This window comes from Physeter macrocephalus, chromosome 5 (genome assembly GCF_002837175.3).
Source record: "Physeter macrocephalus isolate SW-GA chromosome 5, ASM283717v5, whole genome shotgun sequence".
NCBI classification, from domain to species: domain Eukaryota; kingdom Metazoa; phylum Chordata; class Mammalia; order Artiodactyla; family Physeteridae; genus Physeter; species Physeter macrocephalus.
This window is the reverse complement of record NC_041218.1, coordinates 82,911,318-82,931,312: the sequence shown is the minus strand read 5'-3', so window position 1 is coordinate 82,931,312 and position 19,995 is coordinate 82,911,318. Positions and strand designations below refer to the sequence as shown.

Genomic DNA, 19,995 nt, shown 5'->3' with positions numbered 1-19,995 from the left:
ATATCTTCTTCTTGGATTGATCCCTTGATCGTTATGTAGTGTCCTTCTTTGTCTCTTGTAATAGTCATTATTTTAAAGTCTATTTTGTCTGATATGAGAATTGCTACTCCAGCTTTCTTTTGATTTCCATTTGCATGGAATATGTTTTTCCATCAACACTCTTTCAGTCTGTATGTGTCCCTAGGTCTGAAGTGGGTCTCTTGTAGACAGCATATATACAGGTCTTGTTTTTGTAGCCTTTCAGCCAGTCTATGTCTTTTGGTTGGAGCATTTAATCTATTTACATTTAAGGTAATTATCGATACATATGTTCCTATTACCATTTTCTTAATTGTTTTGGGTTTGTTATTGTAGGTCTTTTCCTTCTTTTGTGTTTCCTGGCTAGAGAAGTTCCTTTATTTAGCATTTGTTGTAAAGCTTGATTGGTGGTGCTGAATTCTCTTAGTTTTGTTTGTCTGTAAAGGTTTTAATGTCTCTGTCGAATCTGAATGAGATCCTTGCTGGGTAAACTTGGTTGTAGGTTTTTCCCTTTCATCACTTTAAATATGTCTGGCCTCTCCCTTCTGGCTGCAGAGTTTCTGCTGAAAGATCAGCTGTTAACCTTATGGGGATTCCCTTGTATGCTATTTGTTGCTTTTCCCTTGCCGCTTTCAATATTTTTTCTTTGTATTTAATCTTTGATAGTTTGATTAATATGTGTCTTGGCATGTTTCTCCTTGGGTTTATCCTGTATGGGACTCTCTGCGCTTCCTGGACTTGATTATTTCATTTCCCATATTAGGGAAGTTTCCAACTATAATCTCTTCAAATATTTTCTCAGTCCCTTTCTTTTTTTCTTCTTTTTCTGGGACCCCTATAATTTGAACATTGGTGCGTTTAATGTTGTCCCAGAGGTCTCTGAGACTGTCCTCAATTCTTTTCATTTTTTTCTTTATTCTGCTCTGCAGTAGTTATTTCCACCATTTTATCTTCCAGGTCATTTATCTGTTCTTCTGACCCAGTTATTCTGCTATTGATTCCTTCTAGAGAATTTTTAATTTCATTTATTGTGCTGTTCATCATTGTTTGTTTGCTCTTCAGTGCTTCTATGTCCTTATTAAACATTTCTTTTATTTTCTCCACTCTTTCCCAAGATTTGGGATCATCTTTACTATCATTACACTGAATTCTTTTTCAGGTAGACTGCCTATTTCCTATTCATTTGTTTGGTCTGGTGGGTTTTTAACCTTTCTCCTTCATCTGGTGCGTATTTCTCTGTCTTCTCATTTTGCTTAACTTACTGTTTGGGGTCTCCTTTTCACAGGCTGCAGGTTCATAGTCTCTGTTGTTTTTGGTGTCTGCCCCAGTGGGTAAGGTTGGTTCAGTGGGTTGTGTAGGCTTCCTGGTGGAGGGGACTGGTGCCTGTGTTCTGGTGGATGAGGCTGGATCTTTTCTTTCTGGTGGGCAGGACAGTGTCTGGTGGTGTGTTTTGGGGTGTCTGTGAACTTATTATGATTTCAGGCAGCCTCTCTGCTAATGGGTGGGGTTGTGTTCCTGTCTTGCTAGTTGTTTGGCATGGGGTGTACAGCACTGGAGCTTGCTGGTTGTTGAGTGGAGATTGGTATTAGCATTGAGACAGAGGTCTCTGGGAGAGCTCTTGCCGATTGATGGGGCCAGGAGGTCTCTCATGGTCCAATGTCCTGAACTCATCTCTCCCACCTCAGAGGCTCAGGCCTGACAGCCAGCTGGAGCACCAAGACCCTGTTAGCCACACGGCTCAGAATAAAAGGGAGAAAAAAAGAAAGAAAGAGAGAAGAAAGGAAGAAAGGAAGGAAGGAAGAAAGGAAGGAAGGAAGGAAGGAAGGAAGGAAGGAAGAAAGAAAGAAAGAAAGAAAGAAAGAAAGAAAGAAGAAAGAAAGTCAATAAAATTATTAAAATAAAAAATTTAAAAAAGTATTATTAAAATAAAAAAATAAATACATAATAAACAAAGAAGAGAGCAATCAAACCAATAAACAAATCCACCAATGATAACAGCATTAAAAACTAAACTAAGATAAACATAAAAATCAGAAACTGGTCAGTTGCATACAGCAAACCCCAACTCTACAGTTGCTCCCAAAGTCCACTGCCTCAACTTTGGCATGACTCATTGTCTATTCAGGTATTCCACAGATGCCAGGTACATCAAGTTGACTGTGGAGATTTAATCTGCTGCTCCTGAGGCTGTGCAGAGAAATTTCCCTTTTTCCTCTCTGTTCGCACAGCTCCTGGTGTTGTGCTTTGGATTTGGCCCCATCTCTGCATGTAGGTCTCCTTCTAGAGTCTGTTCTTTTGGGAAGTCTGAGGTCTTCTGCCAGCATTCAGCAGGTGTTCTGCAGGAGTTGTTCCACATGTAGATGTATTTTTGATGTATCTGTGGGGAGGAAGGTGATCTCCACGTCTTACTCCTCTGGCATCTTGAAGGTCCTCTCTAATGTCTTATTTATTTAAAAAAAGTCTTTATTTTTGAAGGACAGTTTTGCTGGATACAGAATTCTTGTGGACCATCTTTTTCCTTTAGTACACTGATTATGTCATCTCCCTACCTTCTGGGCTCCATGGTTTCTGACTGGCAATCAGTTGTTAATCTTATGGAGGATCCCTTGGATATGATGAGCCACTTCTCTCGCTGCTTTCAAGATTCCGTCTGTGGATTTTGATAGTATGATTATGAAGAGACCTGGTAAAAATTTTTTCTGTTTATCCTGATTGGATTTTGTTGAGCTTCTTGGCTGTGCAGATTTTTTCCAACAAATGTGAGAAATCTTTTGCCATTATTTCTTCAGAAATGTTTTCTGCCCTTTCCTCTTTCTCTCCTCTTGGAACTGCCTCTCTGTGTATGTCCGTATACTTTATGATATCCTAGGTTTCTAAAGCATTGTTCCTTTTTCTTCGTTCTTTTTTCTTTCTGTACCTTAAACTAAACAATCTCAATTGAGCTGTATTCATGATTACTAATTGTGTCTTCTGACTAAATATATTGTTTATCTCATTATTAAGACAGTAGATCCTAAGACTTCTCACCACAAGATTTTCTTTTCCTTTCATTTTATTTTAGCTGTATGAGGTGATAGATGCTAACTAAAGCTTTATTTTATAATTTTAAAATACCCATTTGAAAATATGCATATGAATAATAATATATCAAGTCAATTAATGAACATTTAATGTATTGAATAATACACATGTCCTATAAAAGAGTAACTGATGAGTCCTTGAACACTGGTTTCACAAATACATTTTGAAAAGTAAACTAATTCTTTAAATCTTCTACAAATAATTCCTGAAGTGATTTTACTGTCTACCTGACTGTTCATAGCACAAGTGCTTTCCAGAATTGAAATACTGATGTGTTCTCATCCAGGCAGGTTTTGTTATGATCATGGCTCTCCTAAAACCCATTAAGGCCTAATTACAAATTTTTAATTCCACTTTACTTACTAATTGGAAATAAATAAATATGACATGTAGATAAAACTAAGGAAAAGATATTAAACTCTTTAAATTAGAGACCAGAAGAAACTATCACTATTTTTTAAACCATAGGGCAATATTTACAATACTTAGAATATAGGGCTTCTTTACTTACCCTCGCCCTGGAAGAAGGTACACTTTAACAAAGGGGTCTGAGTAACCATTGTTGTCTCGAGCGACAAGGTTTCTTGCTTGGAGAATATGTATTATGAGATTTCCAAGATCATAGCTGATTTGAAGCTTAAAGGGACAGCAAATATTCCATGAACATTATTATTTTTTTGGTTTAAAAAACATATAATACATTATTCAGTATTTTGCCAGTATTTTAAAAAAGTTCTCATAAGAAGCATCAACTGCTACTTTCATTTTATCTGAAACTGAACAGACCAGTTAATGTCTAATTTAATTGGGAACTCCCAGGCACACATTAATTACTAGTAAATGTGCTGTTCATTCTTTCCATGGTGAAAGTTCTGGCCTGTCAAAAATTCATTTAGGATAATCACACAGTGAATGCTAGTTCCATTTTTAAACTAAATTTCTACTTTTAGGAAAATAAGAAATGTTAACATTCATAAATACAATTGCCAGAACTTTGAAAATAAATTAATTGATGAATTTATTAGAAAATATCTTTTGCATTTCATCAAGTAATTAGCAGTGGGTGGAATCATTATTTAAAGACAAAGATGTTAGTATTGAATTGTAAGAATATTTAAGAATGTGTAGATTTTATCCCTTCCTATATTACATTAGCTGATAAACCTACAGCTATTCTTTCTGTGCATGCTTTCTTAATAGTGAGGCTAAGATAATGAAATATTGTTCTTTAATTTTAGAAGCTGAAAAGAAGAGGCACTGTCTCATAGATGCTTAATGGCTGTTGTAAAATTGTCATTAAATAGTAAAAGACTTACAATTCAAATTAATATTTGAGAAGGCTTCATGATTCAAAATAATCAAATTAACTAATTTTTCACTGTCAAAAATGAAAGATTCTTCTGGCATCATTTAGAATAAGACAATTCTGTTTGTTGCTGTTTCTGTTTATCAAATAACAGAAGGGAAGGGATCTATATTTTGAAAAGGGAAATCCATAAATAAAAAATGAATGTATTTTTTATAATCATACAAAACAGATATGCTATGTTTATGTTGAAAATGGAATAATTTAGATGAGATAGTCTTCATGTTAATAATTAAAATAATTTCCTAGTTTCAGCATAATTTTGATCTGGTTATGTTTTGTGGCAGAAAACGAATCTTTGCTTTCCGCAGGACAGGAAGGCCCAGAGTCTCTCTGACCATCATGGAAGCAATATGAAACATGAAACAAAGGGCCATGAAGGAAGAGGAGAAATGAAAAGTTTAGAACTGCAGTAATTGTGCTCTAATGGAGTACTGAAATAGAAGAATTATTCTGCAATTAATTTCACTGAGGTTTAGAATGGCTTCCAAATCTTTGAGGAGAAATTCTTCTCCATTTTCTCCTTTCTCTGCTAGCCTGAAAGTCCACTTTTAACTGGTAAGGCAGTAAAATCATTTCTTATTGAAACTGAGATTTGCAGGCTACCCTAAGAGAGTGCTTTCCAAAATGTATTCTGTAAATTTGGTGCCTTAGAGAACACTTAGATTTGCTTGGAGGTTACATCTGAGAGAGAATGAGATGCCCCCAATAACCCTCAACCAGAACTATACCATGCTGGCAATTCATTGTTTGGGTGTTTACATAAGGTTTCATTTGGAATAAGCTTTTGCTAAAAGACAAAAGATAAAATGTAAAAAATTGAAATCACTGGCATAAGAAAATATCCAAAAAAAAAAAAAAAAAAAAAGGAAAAGAAAAGAAAAGAACCTGGGTGTTAAGAAGGAAAATTATTAGAGTAAATTTCCACTATAGAATTAAATATTACTACTGAAGGGAAAGGAAAATAAAATAAGGACAAATAAAAACAAGCCAAAAAGAAACAGCACATATTGGCCCATGAGCAAGAAGTTTAAAAAAATGAGCAGAGAGAAGAGGAGATATTATGAATGAGAACACCTAGCATTTTCTGTGCTGCATGTGAAATGAAGAAAGATCAGGTCTGTTTTTCTAGAAGTGGGAAATAGCAGTGATACAGCAAGATCAAGAGCACACAGGTGATCCTGACTCCATCCTGCTGGGTCCTTCTTAGTAAGGTGCCCACTTTCTGCACTTTTTCTCCATTTCCACTCTCATACTCCACTTCTGCTTGAATCAGGGTGTACCTAGATAACACTGAATTGATTTCTTTGTCTTTGTGTTCTACCCTTCATAATACTTTCTAGAGGCCAAGGCTCTATGAATTTCTATCACATATTGCTTTGAATTAGCCTCTTCCTCACTCGAAAATATTTATTTCCTGATCACTCTATTATGTCGTGGCTAACATCCCTTGGCTTCTGTTCAAGGTTCTTTTAATTTAGTCTCAACTTACCTCTACAGGAACATTTTCCTGCAGCAAAGCAGATCTGTTCCTTTCACTACCCTCTGGCAGAAGAATCTTCCCTTGTACCATTTCTTCCAGGAAAACACTCCCCCTTTCTCTATGCTTACCCTCAAATTAGTTCAAATCTCTGTTACACTTCGTGGAAATGTACTGTAGATGCAACTAAGACTCACTGTTCTCTTTCCCTGATCTGAAATGTACTATCTTCAAATAGTTATTATTTGGTATTGTGTTAATTCTTTCCACATGACATTTCTTATCTACACTAAATTACTTTTTGGTACCATCTAAAGTACAGTTTTTCTAACATTTTTGACTTTGCCCATGTACTATGCAATATAAACACAGAAACACACATACAGAACTAAAAAAGGTAGTGATTTATTCTATTTTCTTCTATTTTCCTGGTCAAAATCCTCTAAATTGATTTGATAAATTACAGATTGGTTATGATCCCCAGTATGAAAAACACTGCTCTAAAAGAATTGCTCAGCAATTATTTGACAATTATTGATCAGAGGAAGAAAAGAGGACAGCATTAGACTCATGAAACTCTTAAAGAGGAACCTTCAAATTTCCAGGAGAATCTGTCATGTTTGAAACACTTTCAACATGTATAAAGTAACCGAGGCATAATATATTGATACTGTTAAGGTATCAGGCAGACTTTGAAGTATAGAATTCCACAGACATCATTAGATTTAATAAAACGTGTGTTTGTATTAAAATACTTTTCTGTAAAATTGTGGGAAAAAGAGCCACAAAAGATGGTATAACAATGATCTTTTAAAAGCTTTCATACCTGAATTTCCCCCGTAATTGGATGAGAGACAACCTTTGTTGCATCAGTAGGCTGCAATATCAAAACATAGATTAATGGATAAACCTTTCATAGGATTTACGATTTCAACTTCCTTCTGAATTAATTTCTGTTGGTCAGAGCACACCCTGCCTGGAGAACACATTTCATCCATTTGGCTGCTTCAGATTAGGGTGTCTACTTACACTTCTCAATACATGTTTAATTTTATAAATACATAAATCCCTTTTTCATTTTGTGAAGCATGTTTTGAGGCTATAATTTTATACCTGCAATAATCTACATTCAATTACCTAAGAAATGGAACAATTTTGGTTGAAAGTATTCAATTTAAATATGAACAGATTTTAAATATCTATAAGAGAATGAAAAAGGTACTGCTTTTATTCAACTGCCTAGGAGCCCAGAAGTTATAAAAGTCCATCCTTATATTCCTTTGTTGGGTTCTCAGCCTATTCCTACTCTCTTCTAGAGTGGAACACCCAGGCAATCACTTCTTAGTATTTCATACTCCTTTAATTAAAATTCCATCCCAGTCTATATAATTTCTCATCTCCTTAATAATTTCCTTATGTCAGTAAAGCCTTAAAAACCGTTAGGACTGTGATCTGGTAAAGTGATTCATTCTGCTGATTAAGTGACTAATTGCTGAATTGTTACATTTCAATAGAATGTACAAATTTGTACCAAAAAAGAGACGCTGTCCCTGACTCTAGATCTATAATAGAATTTCAGGAAACATAGCATCACTATAGGGAAATATTTACTAAAATGGAGGCAAGCTTGCTACCCTACAAATAAGGTCCTGTCTCCCTATATATACATAATATTGGTTTTGTTTTAATAATTAACCAGAAAAGGAGAAATTCATAATACTTAGGTGTATATACTTGTTCTGCTACCTTTTCTTTTATAAATTTATGCTAGAAATGAGAGCAATCAAAGAAGACAGCTATATTCCAGGTCTCGTTCTGTGAAATAAGAATAAAAATAAGGTAATCATTGGTAAAGTTATAGAGTAGGGGTTAAATTTTCTAAGCCATATATCCTTTATTAGTTCAGCTCTTTTACAAGAAACTACGCTCTGGCTGCAAAGGATAAACTGCTGGGTAATGAACCATTATATTTACTTAATAATTATTTTACTGTTTAAATTTTAAGAAAAAGAAACCGAATCTAGAAAAAGGACCACACAACTTCCTGAAACTATTTCTATCTCAATTAAAGATGGGGAGTTTCCTAAAACCAGATATCCTTGCATATCAGTTAGGAACGTTGGGGAATAACTAGAGATAAAAAGTCAAAAATAAGACCAGAAAAAAAAAAAGATAATGTGTTTTGTTTTGATTTATTTTTGACAGTTGTAACTCATTTGACATATGATAGTGCAAACATAACTAGATTCAACACAGAGAATAAATGTATGGACAATCTTTAAATGTTCTGGGGTATGGCCGTGAACTCATAAGAGCACAGAAGGATATTGTTAATATCTGTTGTACAGTGGGCAAACTACCAGCTCCAGATAGTTACAGTTTAAGATTAGAGACGGGCTTCCCTGATGGCGCAGTGGTTGCGCGTCCGCCTGCCGATGCAGGGGAACCGGGTTCGCGCCCCGGTCCGGGAGGATCCCACGTGCCGCGGAGCGGCTGGGCCCGTGAGCCATGGCCGCTGAGCCTGCGCGTCCGGAGCCTGTGCTCCGCAACGGGAGAGGCCGCAGCAGAGGGAGGCCCGCATACCACAAAAAAAAAAAAAAAAAAAAAAAAAAAAAGATTAGAGACAAGTATTTCTTTTCGATAATGTCATACCTTTGTGAGGGTGGTTTGTGATGACTGTGGTAATAAAAAAAAAATGTACTGCAAGAAAATCAGTGAGATCAGTGTGAAACAGGAAATGAGAGTGTCAGTGTCCAAACCAATTCCACCATTTGAGTAGCTGTGCAGTGCCCATCAGGCACATATCCCACTGATACATAATTTGAATGATTAACAATGAAATAAATATATTATTTTTATTTCATTTTACGGGTATTATTTTTTCCAATGGTTACTAAGATGTTAGGGTATAAATACTAGTTAAATTGTTAGGACCTAACTACATAATAAATGAAATTGTTTTAGGTATTTCTTTGGGCATAAGGGCATCATGAAAAAATTACTGAGATGGTGTGTGCCATGATAGAAAAGTTTGGGAAAGCAAGAACCTATTTCATTAGAACACTTAAAACTAGTAAGCAGTTAGTTCAATTATTTATTTATACCATGACTTGGAAGAAATTATTCAGATTTTAAAGATAAAATGAACAGAGTCTGATTAGATTTCAGAAATAAAAGACCTTGAGGCAGTAAACTAAAAATTTTGAAGACAAAAATTCATATTGAATTAGTAAGCAAAATAATAAAAATAGTCATATACATAACATATAACTTAAACATATATCTAAATAGATTCATATTTTACTTATATTTACTCAGAAGTAATCACTTAAACTAGAGTATTAATACATTAATAATTACTTATGAATAATCATTCAAAATATTTAACAGATGGTGCTCTAAACATCTAGATGTATAATTATGCTATGATTTAAATATTTTAGTTTTAATACATTCCATTACATTAATGTTTTATAATTTAATATATAGTTAGCCTCATACCTAATAAAAACAAAAGGATGTTAAAACTATAATTTTCTAAATTAACTGAAGAACATATGCTATATTTGGAAATATTATATTACCTGACTCAGGAACATGTGAGTTTCAGACAAGTGCTCGATATTTCTCTCATCTCTCAATATCAATTTTTTTAACATTGCAGAATTTGGAGAACAAATAAAAGTATTGCTTTTTATGCATACTACACGTTGACTGGTCAAGAAATATCATTAAATTTATTCATTCATTCAGCAAAAACGTTTTGAGAAAATCAGTACCAGCTAAGTGTTGATGATAAACCCCCCAAAAGATGAATAGGTAGTAGTCCCTTTCTTCAAGTGTTAACATCTATTGACTATACATTTCTATATATATATATAAAATCTCAAAAATAACCAGATTTGATTATTGTTATTCTACTAGTAAGAGTTAAAAAGGAATCTCTATACCATCACTGTCCAGTAGAATGTAATGTGAGCCACACAGGTTATTTGAAATATTCTAGTAGTAACATTAAAAATATAAAAATAAATGGGTGAAATTAATTTGTACTGACATATTTTATTTGATCCAAATCATTGAAAATATTATCATTTCACGATGAAATCAATATAAAAGTTGTAATGATCTATTTTATATTCTTTTTTTATACTAAGTCTTTGAAATCTGCTGTGTAATTCACTTATACAGCATATCTCAATTAGGACTAGCCACATTTCAAGGGCTCAGCTGTCACATGTGGCTAGCATCTACTGTCATGGACAGTGCAGCTCTGTAACTCTTTATCTTAGCAAAACTTCTATAAGAACTACATAGGCCACATTCCTGGCACAGAAAAGAATGACCACATATCATAAAACCTGTTCATATTATTTCCTTGATGTTTCTCCTACAATACCTGTTTTCATCTTCTACTCATTACCAAAAAAGTTAACATATTACAAAACAATTATATTTTGTACCCCCATAATATTACAGAGACTCACAGGTGCCAATGACGGTTTAATTTAATTTTAATTTATTTTGTTATGGTCTATGCAAGCTACTGTACTATGTGCTTAGGGAGCTAGAAGAAATAAGAAATGGTTCTTGGTTCTCAATGAGTTTGCAGCCCATTTGGGAGGGTAAAATAAGGAGACACATAACTATAAGCAAGATACAAATTGTCTTAAAAGGTACATAAAGCATCTGGCACTTTGGATGGACGGAAGGAGGAAGGAAGGATAACTTCTGACTTAAGGAAGGATCAGAATATGGAAAGACGTTGTGGAGGAAGGCTTCCTGTTATTTTATTTTCACGTATCACTGGCTCTTTATTTTCCACAGATCATAAAAGCCATGCATGGCATGTAATGTCTTCCAATTTACAATCATCTAGGCTTCTCCTCTATTTCTTACCCCTATATCTTTGTACACCTATGTCCTAAGCATACAATTTTCTGTTTCTGAGATTTTCTTCATGTTGCATTCTCTTCTTTGGATGCTGGTTCCTTTCTCCCCTTTACCAAATCAGTTCATTAGCCAAACGCCAGCTTTTCTAACCCCACTCTCCTAAGAGTGCTCTGTGTACTTCTTCATGACCACCAACATTACAGCTTTATTAAGTTTGTTTATATATCCTCTTCACCCATACGTAGATCAGCACTTTTCAAATTACAAGGGGCACCACACTCACTTGGAGAACTTATTAAAACCCAAGTTGCCTGGTCCCATCCTGGGGGTCTCTGATTCAGAAGGCCTAGGGTGGGATCAAGAGTCTGCATTTTTAACAAGTTCCTAGATGATGCTGGTGCTGTTGGACTGGGAGCATGCTTTAAGAACCACTCATCTACGTAGTATACAGGGAAGGATTTTATCCCTCTTTGTACCTTGGGTACCAATTACGACCCGTGACACTGAGGTGGCATCCAAAACTGTCTGTGGAAAGTAGGAATGAGTTTAAAATCCTAATAAATAGAGTACTTATTAGCAAGGCTATTGTAAAGATCTGACAACATTAAGCTTATGGTGATAATCTTCTAAGGAAAACCATTGACCAGGCTCTCTTAGAATGAGCAGGACAGGGTCTTAGACAGAGGTAGGGAAGCTGACTTTCCAGGGAGCAGGGCTTCATTTTCGACAGGATAGTGATCCAATCAGAACATGGTGTCACAGATCAGATAGTTGTAGGGTGGTTTAAGAGGAAGGAAAAGAGACTGGTGAGTGGAGTGACCAGTAGTGAGTGCAATACTGTTGGCCAAAAGAAATAATGCTTAGCTAAAGAAGTTGGCAAGTTCAGAGAACATAAAAAATTATTAAACTTATTAAAAAATTAAAATTCACAGGAGTCAGATTCAGTGAATGAAGATAAAAGAAGAGGCAATGGTGCTTTTACATGTGTACTTAATTTTCTGGGAGGATGGTGATGTCAAATGCTGAAATAAAAAATATCTGGATGACAGACTTATAGAACTACAATGTGCTTGGTGTAAAAACTTTGCTAGCTGAGTCTGTCATGTCTTTAGTTCTACTGTGTGGAGATACTGAGAAAGGAATCAGAAATGTTATCAGTGTGTAACTCCAGAGACAGGGCGCCTCCATGAGGTAATTCTTCAAAATTAACACATGTGGTAAAATATAGTTTTGTTAAAATTAATTTTGAAATTGAGCCTATCCTTGAACTTATTCCTCACAAAACCTTACTATATTTAGTTTGAAACAAGTCATTTTATGATGCAATGATTAAGATCATCCTACCATTCTTTTTTGCTTCTGAATAAAAGGGTTTTTTAGTGACATCTGCTGTGTTTTTACACTTAGTAGAAAAAACTTTATTTTCCAAAGTCTAGTCAACTTATTCAACCATAGACTGTCCTTCCTATATATCTCACCACATAAAGAAAAAAATCTTATTTGTGGTTAAACAAACAAACGAACAACTTTTTTAAATGTATTTATCAACCATGAAGAGAGTTTCTCTATTAATAATCATATCTATGGGGGAAAATCACAAATTGTCTATATTATCATCTGATTTTATAAAGTTAAAACATTAATTCATGTTTTCTTTTAATTCCCCAGTAACTCTAAAATAATAATGTTAGAAACATTTGTTCTAAATGAAGAGCTGCATTAAGAGAAAATTTATTAGTATGGAATTTGGGATAAATTTCAAAATGGCAATACTACATTACTGGCTTTCCTTCTTTCTTGTTGTCCTAAATTATCCTCATTTCTTTGTCCTTTTTACCTTCTACTTAAGTTACAAAATCTACTGTAATGTATACCTTGTGTTTCCAAAAAGATACAGATATATTTGATATACAGAGGCTCAGATGTGTGTAACAACAACAAAGAAAAAGAACATGAAGCATTAGATACATTTTTCAAGTTCCCCATAATAATAACTGCTACAGTATTTTAAGAGATGTAGAAATACATCATTTTGATACATCTTGATCAGTTATAAACTCAGAAATGGAAACATTTTTTGCTTGTTTCAGTAGATCATTAGGAAAGGAGAAATCACAAGAAAAACACCTTAGGAAATAATATCGTATTTCCTACCTTCTAGTCTGAATAAGGAGCTAGAAAGTAAGTAACTCGGAGGTTGTATTGGACACTTCTCACCTTGCTGCTGCTGTGTTTCTTTTTGCTCACTGAGGGTGACCCTGGCTGCCCAGGGCTGGGAACAGAACTGGATCCTGCTGATGTAGGACCTGAATGAACGTGAGATCCTTTTTCAACGACGGACGACAGAACCAGTGGTGACTGCTGTAGCGAGACCTTCTGGAGCTCTGCAGCCAACTGCTTAGGATCAACCCCTGGGGATTTTGCTTTATCCACTACAACAAAATGAAATGGCTTCACACAGTCTCAGTTTCATAGGTACTTAACACCATGGAACTTATCTGAGTTCTAGATAACAAAGTCATCTAGAACCTATAAAAGTTTTATAGTTACTTATAAAACAAGCTAAATTAAAAAAATACATGCAATTGTACCTTAATGAATCTCTTTTTAAAGAAGTCTGGAAGGCTCAGAGAAAAGTGAAAGAATACTAAATTACAGAGGAAAATGGAAGTTCCTATTATATCTTCAGAAAAATGTTTTTAAATGTTTTATACAGAGAATTCTATGCATGATAAAATATGGTTTTACTCACTGGAATTTAATTTGTATGACTGGCTGTTTTTCCTTCTTGAAATCTTATATATCTACTTCTCTAAGGGAGAAATTTCAAAGAACATATTTACATTTACAGATGTATGAAAATTTCTATAGGCCTTGGCCTGTTCTGTTCAGTGCAGTGACCCAGCCTCTTAGAAATGCTGACTACAACATAGGAAGTGCCCAATAAATATTTGTTGAACAAAGCTATAGTGATACTTTTAATCTTATTAGTGATTTGAATTTATAGACTGTATTTGTTATCTCTAAGTAGAGAGAAATCTACTTCATGTAGTTATGAAATTATATGTTGAATTTTATTTACCATAAAAGGCAATCAAAAGGTTCAGGAGTAAGTGTTCCAAAACCAACTGCTAAAAAAGAATCAGTATCATCTAAAAATTATATAGGACCCCAAACAAATGGCTCCATGGATTACTTTCATACAATGAATTTAATTTTAAAGAATTAAAAATATAAACTCTCACAGTAAGAATTTCATATGAATTTCTTTAATGGGTCTAACATGTCAATATGTGTTTTCCTAGAACACTAAAAGTGTAGTTACAATGCTTTTGATTTTCTTTATGATTACATAAATATATAAGCATCTGTCTATAAATTTATTTTTGCCTATATCTATGTATATGTCTATATCTTCATCTACAGCTACATCTGCCTCTACAATTACTTCTCCATTTAAATCCACATCTTTACCCACAGTTGGAAGCACACTGCTTTCACCTACCAGCTTTTGGTGGTTCATGAAGTTCTAGGTGCTGGGGATTTTCAGAATCTGATAGCATACTGAGGTCCCTAAAAATTAAAACAAACAAAAAAAAAATAAGAAAGCAACTGAGGAAGTCTGAGACAAAAGGCCTTTTTTCCCAACTATGCTGAATATTTTTTTTCAGTAGGTAAATGAGAAGTGGTTAATGATATAAAGCAATTTCAAAGCATGCTCACCCTTCTAACCAAATCTATATTTGCAATGCTGTTAAAAGTCAGCTGATAAAAATGATTATTTAAGGTGAAATCTTTATGGATTAAATATAAGTTCATTTTGAAATACTGTACACATCCATGAAATCTAAATGGGTTTAGGCTTTCATTTAAATGATGCATGTTTCAATAAAAGCATGAAAGGGGACATAATCAGAAACAAAATTAGCTGGATTCTTTCTATGCTTTAGACTTTGATTCTGAACACAAGAAAACTATAAAACTTGTATTCACTTCATGTTCTAATTACAGGAAATCTTGCTCACTGGCAAAGGTTCCACCTTAACAATTTTAAATTAAAAGAGCCATGAATAGCCAAAAAATGGAAACAAAAAGATGGGGAAAAACTCACAGTCTTACACATATTTCTGCTTCCCCACTTTGCTGACTAATGATACTCTGCACTTCTTCATATGTTTTAGAAGTTAAAGGAATTCCATTCCATTCCAATACTTGCATGCCTACAAAGACAAATTCAAGTATAAAATAAAAAAGGTGTGCTGTCTCATCTGGGTCCACAAGGCACAGAAGACATTGCTTTGCATTTAAAAAACCAACTCAGCACACCATTTCAGAGAACATCAGTTCAAAGTTCTCTGGAACATTAATATCAAAATCATATGAAGTTTGATTTCATCAACTTACCTGAACATATAAAATATGTCAAACAGGACATGCAAAATGTTGCTCTTGAAAATCTATTAAATAGTATCAAACACATGCATTTTGTTCACACTGCTTTAAAGAAAACATTCTTGACTGTATATTGCTTAAACCAATTTTGTGTGGGAAAAAAATAATTGCAACCACCAATATAATTTTTCCACGGGCAACGAGCAACTAGAAGAGTGTAAACTTCCATTCTCTTGCGGAATAGGAGTGGTAGAAAAAAGTCATTAGGATTTTGTTGCGAAGCTCCCTTTAAGAAATTGTTACAGCTTCAACTTTGCTCAGATAAAAAAGATTTCCATGGTGTGTGTTTTTCTTCGCTGCATGCAAGACAGTCCTGAGTAGAAGCAGCAGAAATGTTGAGGGCAGCATCATGGGTGTGCGTGTGGCCTGTGCAATAGTATGCCCTGTGCTCAGAAGGGCCCCATGCTTGGTTTAATGCTTTGCTACTGCCATCTTGAAATTCTTAACACTGTTTGAACAAAGAGTCTTGTATCTTTATTTTGCACTGGGTCCCATAAATTATGTTGCTGGACTGGTTACACAGCATTTCATGTTTCCTCTCTTTCTAGAAAGGTAATTTTCATACAAAAAAGTAGTAACATAATTAATATTTCAATATTTTACATTTAGTTTTTTTGCCCATTTTATATGAGCTGTCAAATAATTTTGGGAATGTATTTGGCATAAATCACACAGTCCTAATATGTAGCTATGTGGGCTAGATATAAATTCAATGAAACCATCCAGAGTTATAGTGCCCAGATATTTGTGAATGCTACCAGCTTTACCTGAGAAAAAATACCTGTATGCCATGACTAGGTTATAATTTAAATAAAAAGAAATACTTGTTGAACAATTAGGTTTTCAATGAGCTTCACAGATGCCAATGTGAAATTCCCTATTACTCACTATTGGCTTCCATGGGAAATTCTCAACATGGCATGACTGAGTCTTTAAAAGTTTTAATGATTTTGATATACATTGGAAAGCATATTACCAGTTGCAAACAAGTAAGGGAAGTTCTTTTACTATTGGGAAATGGCAAAAGAAGTCCATAAAAATGCCCACAATAACACAAACAAGAATGACTTTTCTATAACTTACTCCAAGAAAACTTTATCTTCAGATGGGCCTTAGGTTTATTTCAACAATCCCAGGCTGTTGTACACATAAAATGAGAAAATTACATAAAAGACAGTGATAATACCACTAAAGAAAAATTTAGAGCTGAAAGAGGAAAAGCACACTGAAAAACACACTTTTTCTTAGTCATAAGAAAGAGTACATTTATGAACAGATGATTTTGAATTGAAACAAATTAATAGTGCTATAATTCAGAAATTGCATTGTCACTTTTCTGCAGGAGCAAATTCTATGAAAGGAAATAGCTGCATAATCTTCATGCTTCCTCTGTTGAATTTATCTGTTCGTTTTTCACATCTTAAAGGGGCAAATTTATAAAACATATTTATCCAGTGAAATTAATAAATGCTTCTAGTTGTAAACAAGAAAACTATTTAGACACATTAATAAAACTGATGAAAAATACAGATAACTAGGACCTTAACCTAGATATATACCTGAGATCATGAACTACATGATTTGCTCTGTCCTAAGATATACAAGCTAAACTTCTTTTCCCCTTACTCAGTTTCCCACTAGCACTGGGGCAGTACTGCAGTTCAAAAGATTTTGCCAGTTCTTTTATCCTTTTATTTTTGGTTTCAATGGTGAGTATGAGATCTATAGGGAATGTGACTACTTGAACACAGTTCCCTTTCCTCTGCCTCTCCAACTTCCTACAAATCCTACAAGAACCACAGTAAAATAACCAAGTGAATATACAAACTACTTTTAAATTCATAAGATGGTTTTAGTCATTGTGAGAATTAAGTACTCTTAAGTATGTGTCTTCAAATATGATATTTTTGAAAATACTTTAATTGTAAAATCCTATAAACTATTTTAAAATGCATGCAGAAATTGTTTGATCATACTACATAGAAACCAAAGTAGTATTTTATCATTTCAATGATCTGAATATAAGCATATTCAATCTTAAGGAAACTTTTTACTCTGACTTTGGTTTAGAAATAATTCCCAGAACACAGTGAACACATGAATGGTTTTATCTATTATTTAGCATTATGAGCAAACACATTTTCTTTATGTTTAAATTATATCAACATGTATGTTAACCGGTTGTTCAAGTTTGAGATTGCATAGATGATACTTCAATTATATCCCTAGGAAGTGCCTCTTCTAATAACTTTTAATAGGAAAACTAAGATAATCCGAATTTTTTTGAATGTGCAACAGTAATGATAGAATTTGCTGCTCAAAGTCTTACACCTAATAGGTTATTAAAAACTGAAAAAAGACAATAATCAGGTAATTTGGGAATTCTAAAAACATCAATCACTATAAAACATTCTCAAATATGTGTTTTTATAACTTCTGGGATTACTGAATTTCGTATGTTTCTCAAATTTGCAAAAGGTATTCTTATCTTTACAATTCAGAATTTCATGTATGTTATTTCTCTGTCTACAATATTTACCATTACTGCAAAAACATCTGTATTAAAATTACTGCATCAACAGTCAAAATCTTATATGTTAATGTATATCCAAACATATATCACACAAAAGCTCATGATTTTTATTGATTTATTCCACAAATATTTATGTGGCAGGCACTACACAATTCATCACCTTTGTGATGATCACCATCTTTGTATCTACTATTTTATGCTGTTATAAAAATTAATAGAAATGATACTCTACTAGAAAAAGCAGAAGTATCTTGGCAATTAGTAAAATGAAGATTCACAGAGAAGGAAATTCAAAAGTGGTTTAAGTATATGAAGAAAAGCCCAGACTCATTAGAGATTAGAAAGTACAAATCAAAGCAATAATGATGTATTACTTAACGCTCATCATATTGAGGAAAGTTTGAAAGCCAGAAAATACAGCATGTTGACCAGGATATGGGGACCTTGACTTCAAGAGAGATTATAATTGCTAGGAGGTTTTTTAGTTTTATCCCCACTCTATGATGTGAGAATACTATGACTGTTAGGATGAAAAAAAACAACTGCTCATTTACAATTTATAAACATGTAATTATTTTAATGGGAATGCAGACAATTGCAACCACTCTGGAGTGCAATGTGGCAGAACGTCGTTAAATTAAGCATATGTACACCCTAGCACCCAGAAATCTTCTTGACTTTCTATTTGTGGGGAGGTGGTAGTATCAGGAAAAATGGACAATGAGATCTATTAAATACTCATGATGGAAACACTTAGCAGTTTTAGGAAAGAGACCGTATCAGGTGTTAACACCAAAGGGCAGATCCATCTTAAAATCATCTGCCAAGTAAAAACAAGTGAGAAACAGGATGTGATCTATAGGGCAATGACATTTATGTTCATTAAAATGATATTCACACAAACTAACATTATATATCATACAAATAAACAACAGACCATTACATAAATTGTCATGGTTTTTCATGGAGGGAAGAACAGATAGGAAAAGAAAGTGAGACAAAAGGAAAGAAATGAGTTAATAAATGAATGGATAAACAAACAAGCAAACAGCCCCCCCGCACACACACAGAGGAGGGGACCTTATGTGAACCAACGGGGCTAGTGTGCTGTGAAATGAGAATTGGATACAGCTGGGATAAAAAACCCTCACAAAACAATTTAAAAATATGCATATAATAAATTATAATTTATTATTTTATCCTTTTTTCCACTGATACTATTAACTATGACTCTAGATTAATTTTCTAAATTTGGACATCTGCTCTCAAGAACCCTCTATAAACTAGCAGCAGTAGGAAAAACTCAGCTGAACTGGTTATCTGCCCTGGCTTTCTAAATAGCGAACAAACCCTGCAAGTGATTTTCAGGAGTCCAATACATTGTCCCCAACAGTTATACTAATCACTCATTCATTTTCAAATTAGGCAATGTTAATATAAGAGAAATGCATAGGTAGATGGATTTTATTATTTTTCAAAACTACATTTTAAAATATTTTACAATTTTAGCCTATTTATACATTAATATAAAAGAACGAAAGAAAGAAGGGTGGAAAAAAGGGAAAAAAAAGGAAGGAAAAAAGAATGGAGGGAGGTAAAGTTAAAAATATAGTATTTGAATAGTGTCTTGATTGTTTAGAGATCAAAGGAGATGTCCTCAATTATGATAAGATTTTCAAACAACAGAATACACATTTTTCACAAATGCTCATGGAACATTCTCCAGGATAGATCATAACTTGGGTCACAAATCTAGCATTGGTAAATTTAAGAAAATTGAAATCGTATCAAGTATCTTTTCCGACCACAACGCTACGAGAATTAGATATCAATTACAGGGAAAGATCTGTAAAAAATACAAACACATGGAGGCTAAACAATACACTACTTAATAACGAAGTGATCACTGAAGAAATCAAAGGGGAAATCAAAAAATACTGAGAAACAAATGACAATGGAGACACGACGACCCAAAACCTATGGGATGCAGCAAAAGCAGTTCTAAGAGGGAAGTTTACAGCAAAGCAATCCTACCTTAAGAAACAGGAAACATCTCGAATACACAATGTAACTTTGCACCTAAAACAATTAGAGAAAGAAGAACAAAAAACCCCCAAATTTAGCAGAAGGAAAGAAATCATAAAGATCAGATCAGAATTAAATGAAAAAGAA

General features: G+C 33.9%; 1 protein-coding gene across 1 annotated transcript in view; it reads right to left on the bottom strand.

Annotated features, from left to right (window-relative positions):
• Positions 1-19,995, bottom strand: part of PCLO (piccolo presynaptic cytomatrix protein) — a 318,762-nt gene that overhangs the window by 25,265 nt on the left and 273,502 nt on the right. Inside the window, exons 11-15 of the mRNA XM_024129854.2 lie at positions 14,950-15,058; positions 14,344-14,411; positions 13,056-13,270; positions 6,772-6,822; positions 3,611-3,735 (exon numbers count right to left, since the gene is read on the bottom strand). Coding sequence (XP_023985622.2) covers positions 3,611-3,735; positions 6,772-6,822; positions 13,056-13,270; positions 14,344-14,411; positions 14,950-15,058 — 568 coding nt within the window. The remainder of the gene's footprint in view (positions 1-3,610; positions 3,736-6,771; positions 6,823-13,055; positions 13,271-14,343; positions 14,412-14,949; positions 15,059-19,995) is intronic.